Here is a 6,048-nt window from a genome sequence, read left to right as displayed (position 1 = left end):
CTTTAGTAAAACGGTAGCTTCCTCACTTCGTTTCTCATTTGCTGTTATGTAGTACTTGCGTGCACTTGTCTTTGTATTAAGTTCTCAAGAAGATGGCAACGTGACGTTGCCGAAATATCAGAAAGTATATATTAAAGTTTATTTAATTTATATTTCTAGTGTACGCTGTCAATTCCTTAATTATTAGTTATCATATAACAAGGCAAAATTAATCAACTCTGATAAATCTCCACCAAATTCAAAAAAATATTGAAATCCTGTCCTTCCTCCAAAACAGGCTACACCAAATCAATTGCCATTCTTCCATACTTCCAGGGTACATCAGAAAACCTTAAAAAGAACATTACAGCTACTTACAGACATGTAGGAATCTGTCATCCCTTATTTGCTCCAACAGAGACTAGCCATATATTCTACCAGCTTCCTTGCAGTTACAAATTATCCCATTATGGCCAAACAGGCAGGACAGCTAATATCAGATTTGCTGAAAACAAGGACATCTAGTTCTGCTACCACTACAGCCATTCAGGACTTGGTGACTGTGTTTTGGACACTCAAAACAATATACACTGGAAGAAGGCCACTCTGCTGCAGAGTGGCCTTCATATAAGTATGAGAGATTATTCCTAAAATCTGTCTTTGCTTAAGAAACTACCCAAACCTCAATAAGTTTAGTTGCATGGAACTGCTCCAAATTTGAGAAGCACTCATCTTTTGAACTTCAGCACAACAGCCAACATTCTATTAACTTACTAAGGGGCACTATTTAGGACTTGAAGCTCAACTTTGATTGTTGTGATTCAGCTGCATTTACTCATTGTTAGTGCCTACATGCACACTTCAGCCTATACTGTGTTTTGATGATGGCAATTTAAATTTGCCAAAATATTGGAAGTATTAATTAAATTAATAATAAATAATTAGCCTGTGGTGAACAGCTAACACATAAGCTCTTCTACCAGAACTGACTTTACAGTCTGTACATATTCATACCCCCTTCTATAACTGCATCCAAACTTAGGTTGATTACCTCTAATATAGTTCCCTCTCTCCCTTCATTCACTTCGACAGTGCCTGTATACATGTTCTCATGTTTTTTGCATCCTTGCAGCACTAGCTTACCTAATTCTTAATTTCACCAAATAAAATATTTTTAAAGTAAACAAGTGTTTTTGTCTCACAACACGAGAGTAACAATTTCTTTTTTTTTTGTAAGGATTTATTTCTATTAAAATTACAACAAATGACGATGGTGACAATGCATATTTTCAATATATTAAAAATATATAAATAACTGGTGTAAACAACATGAAATCCATTAACAAACATTTTTCTATCGTGTCACTAATTCAAGCCATTGCCTCAATGCTTCTCCAAGGACCAGAGGCATTGAATTAATGTCTTTTAAAATGATGTAAAAAGGGAACGGAAACTTCTCCATATATGATTCAATCTTGACAGCCTGAAAGAGTAACAATAATTATTAGAAGCTTCAAACTAAATTAAATTTAATTTATATTGGGATAAGTAAGTGGATTTAAGTTGAGCATAGCTAAGCAAAAACAATTTCCACAAATGACCCTCTTGTTGTTTTCTCTCTTACTGACATGTATTGAGAAAAAGGCTCTCTTATGTCATTTCTATAAAAAAATAAAAAAAAAACACTTTAATAACATGTTTCTATCATATCCCTCTTTTCTGTCTACATTTTCACTTGATTCTCATAGGAATCATTTCATACATCTGCAAACACAGTCCTAAGCTTACTTCTGCATCCTCTCCACAAGGAATTCAGGTGATGAGACACTTGTGTGCAGAAATTTAGATGTGGCCTTATTTAAAACCTTAGAGAGAAGAAAATAATATCCCTATTCCTGCTTGTCAGTGTATGCTTCAACAATGAAGATGATCTTTTGTTCACCTGGTTGGCAAAGTGGTTAGCATACGTGCTCACCAACCAACAGGCTATAGGTTTGAATCCTGACTTGGTCAATGAATATTTGTGACTTTCCTTAGCTTGGGGAAGATGGAGATGAATTTCATCTCTTTCTGCCCCCCACCCACACACTGTGAGACCTCTATCCAGCTTACTGGAGGGCTGAAGTAGCTTGAAAAAGTTCTATATTTGGTCTCTAGAGCAGGGTTTCTTCTGGACTGTGTGAAAAATAATCTTACATAACCTGCCCATGATACTAATATACTATAGGTTTATATAAAAAAATCTTTCATGGATAAGAGTCACATCCAAAATAAAAAAGTTATTTTAGCCACCTTTGCGATATATCCACCCTCCAAACTTCAATTCTCTGTCAACAATCAAGCCCAAATCTCTGGCTTCATAAATTTTTTCTTGACATCCAGTCCAGTTCCATCAACTTAGGAAGTAGCTTATGATTTTTTCTTGTCAAAGTGCACATTAAACTGGTAACCGTTATTCTTTGCCCACACTACCAGTCTATTTAAATTATCCTGCAGGATCAGTGTATCATCTTCATTAACTATTGCTCTACTCAGCTTTGAAATCCCCTTAAAATCAATATTTCCTGAAACTGTTATGGATTTATAGTTTATCCACACTGATCAATTGTAACTGGATTCAATAAAAACAAAAAGTAAGTTCTTAAACATTATCACAGTGCACCTCTGTGATAATGATAAGTCTGTACACTGTATTTACATGTATGTGTTGATGTCTTTGCTATATTCTGGTTTTCTTCCTCTTTACTAAATTTACCCTTAAATAATATTTATACATACAGGTAGGTCTCGATTCTTCTTCTTCCTACTTTCATGAATCTAGGCCAGATGACTTGTTTTGGTCTCATTCCAGCATTTCCTCGGTCTGCCTATGTTTCTTTGACTCTTTGATTTATAGTTTATCTTCTTGGGTATCCTATCATATGCCATTCGGTCTAGATGTTCTTTCCATTTGGGTCTGTATTTTTCTTTTGTTTTCAATATTGGTAGTTGGTTTGGTTCTTTCAGTGTATCTTCATTTCTCTTTTTTATGTAGTCTTGTATAACCTTGTCATTCTTGATTTTATGAGTGAATTCATTCATAGCTCCGCTCATAAAGCAGGAATTTATTTCACACAGATATATACATTAAAAACAGGGATTACATTCTCAATAATGAAATTTGACCATAGCAATGTTAAATAAAGGTCAACAAAACAATAGTTCATGCTTAAAACATGATTTATTTATTCAAAGAAATGAAAATATAATCTTCAAAATCAAGCAAATTAAAAGCATTGGAGTAGTTCACTTCCAAGATGATCTTTATAAATTTCACAATAGCATGCATAAGCATTTTTAAAACCTGTAACAACTTTTCTAGTGAGATTGAAATTTATGTTGTAACTTGAAAATCTCAATTGCTTTTTTGTCAATCCTCTAGAAAGTAAAGGAATGAACAGGAATTTTAGCTGTTAAATCTTCTTCCTTAGCTTCATCATGTTTTGCCATTTCAAGGAAGTGCAGTTGCAGAAACTTCAAGCTACAACTGGTTAGCAATATTAATGACCACTTCTGTTGCATTTTGTATGATTTTTGCTGGTTCTTGAAATCTTTCAAAATTTGTAAACTCTATCGTCATGAGTTCTCTGTAATTTTGTTCCAGATTTTTTTTTTTTTTTAATATTTTGATTGCATCTAAAATATGGAATTTTTTCCAAAATTCTTTGAGCTGGACCTCATCAACTGGCTGCAAAACTGGCATCATATTTAGTCGCAAACGTTTTTTTAACATTAGTATGATGATGTAGAAATGATGGCTAGCCAGATGCTTATCTAAAATAAGATGCATTATCTCAGAATCACCTAAAGGAATATTTTTATTTTCACAATATTGCTTTACTTCAGGCACAAAGTGATTCAAAAACTGATCTTGGAGTAGAGAACCTGACATCCAATATTTCTTACTGGATTTCATTATGACTTCAAGTGCAGCTTTCACAATTTCTTTAAATGCCCTTGGATTTTCAGAAAGATGCACAAGCAAGGGTTTTAATTTGCAGTTGTCAGTAGCATTAATACCAAGCAATAATGTTAAGTGATCTTTCAAAACTTTAAAACCAAGAATTGACAATTCTTCTTTTGCAATGTAACTTCTGGATGGCATGTGCTTCCAAAAGTGCCCAGTTTCATCTACATTAAAAATCTGTAATGGCATATAATCCTCTTCTATAAATTCTCCTAATTTTTTAGGATATCATTTTGCAGCGTCACTATCAGCACTCACAGATTCTTCTTGCAATTTAATGTTACACCAAACAGCTCTTTTTTTTATAATGAACAAACCATCTGCTACTCACAGTGAAAGTTACTTATTTTTTTTATAAAGACAAGCCTTATACACTCAAGGAGCTGTATAAGTTTGCCCAGAGGAGGCTTTTACAGATAAAGATAAAGTCCCACCCATGCCCATGGTGGGACTTGAACTCACAACCTGATGGATGGAGAGTGGATAATTTATCCACTTGGCCAACCAAGCTGCTTTTGCACCCCCCTTTTCTTTTGTCTTTAAGTATCTCAAAAATAGATAAAGTATTTACCTGAATAGCAGTATAGGTAACAGGCATAACTATGTAGATTGCATGGACTGTGCATTTTTAACTTCTTTCAAATATTTTTCTTTAGATATCCTTTAAAACTGTACATGATAGTCTTAGGTAATATTTTGCATGAAAATCTTCAATAGTCATTCTAACTACATGTTTGCTTATGATCTCATATTTTGTTTCCATCATTATTCCATCCTTGCTGTTTCTTTTTACTAACATGACTTTCCACAGTATTACTTTATTTTGGTATACTGCATAGTTTTAACCATGCTACCGGCCAAGACGTCAAGTTTATCATGGATGCGAAGTGCATATTAAAATTGTAATATATAATGGATATGAAGCATATGAGGATGCATATTTGATCCATAATGGCCGGTAAGGTGGTTAATAAGAGGGATAAATCTGAAATAAGATGGCAAAAATGAAAAGCAACAAACCACTCTTTGCAATGCGAGATCTTCTCATCTGCCAAAGTGCATACACGGTATTACTGTGTGTTTTGAAGCGAGTTTTCTGTAAAACTGAGAAACTTCAAATAAGCACCAGAGCTGGTTTATTAAGCAGTTAAGGAATGGAAATCAATTATTAGATTCTTTTTATGCTGATGTACTGATTTATAGAGGCAATTTCAGATGGCAAATAGAGTACATAAAACCAAAATGAGTTTGTTGAAAAATATTAGAGAATAACTATAAAAAAAAAAAAGTGTACTTACTCCACACTCACTAAACTGAGGTATTCGAATGTCCAAGATAGAATCCTAAGAAAATAAGACAGATAATCTTTTAAACATGCAGCATATTATACTATGATTAGTATAAGTTGAAATGTTACTATATAATCAGTAAGGATAAATGCACAGCATAGATTCTCTTCAAGGTACATGCATCTGACCGTAAATATACTATCATATTTACTCAATTACAACTCGCACTTTTTTCCTCAAAATTCAAGTTAAAAAATCATGGTGTGAGATACATGCAGGGGCGGGGATTTTCAGAAACAAAAGTTTTTCCGGAAAAAATTAAATTGATGTTTATAATTAAATTCTCAGTATTCATTATAATTGCTCACATTATTTATAAAATGAATGCATTTAAATTTTAATTATCAATGTTATTTACGCGATCAGCTGCTCACCTTTATCACGACATATTTGAATCTTTAGCAATAATGTTCCTGTAATTAAATTAAAACAAAGAGTTTTATTATTGCTTGTCCTTTTATCATTTAGGAATCATATGATCGCCATGAATTAAAAAAAAAAACAACTGAAAATGGATATGCCTTGCCAAGAATCTACTATTCGCTATTGGTACTACTGGTCTTGCATATGATTTGTGCAGTATTAACAAAGGATCACACAATTCAACAACAACAAAGGCAAGCTGACGATTGTTGAGTTTGAAATGCTGATTCTCTTCAACTGAATTCCAAAATATCTGAAACTTCCATAATAACATACACTATTTCTTCAAGT

At 33.2% G+C, this 6,048-nt stretch overlaps 1 protein-coding gene across 1 annotated transcript in view; it reads right to left on the bottom strand.

Moving 5' to 3' along the window:
- Positions 1 to 1,210: 1,210 nt before the first annotated feature.
- LOC150096239 (midasin) overlaps positions 1,211 to 6,048 on the bottom strand; it is a 1,081,806-nt gene continuing 1,076,968 nt past the window's right edge. The window contains exons 91-92 of the mRNA XM_090409469.1: positions 5,284 to 5,328; positions 1,211 to 1,462 (exon numbers count right to left, since the gene is read on the bottom strand). Coding sequence (XP_090265595.1) covers positions 1,334 to 1,462; positions 5,284 to 5,328 — 174 coding nt within the window. The 3' untranslated portion in view covers positions 1,211 to 1,333. The remainder of the gene's footprint in view (positions 1,463 to 5,283; positions 5,329 to 6,048) is intronic.

Source organism: Typopeltis vanoorti, chromosome 19 (assembly GCF_054136105.1).
Source record: "Typopeltis vanoorti isolate ZY-2024b chromosome 19, IOZ_Tvanoo_1.0, whole genome shotgun sequence".
Taxonomy (NCBI): domain Eukaryota; kingdom Metazoa; phylum Arthropoda; class Arachnida; order Uropygi; family Thelyphonidae; genus Typopeltis; species Typopeltis vanoorti.
This window is presented reverse-complemented; position numbering and strand designations above follow the sequence as displayed.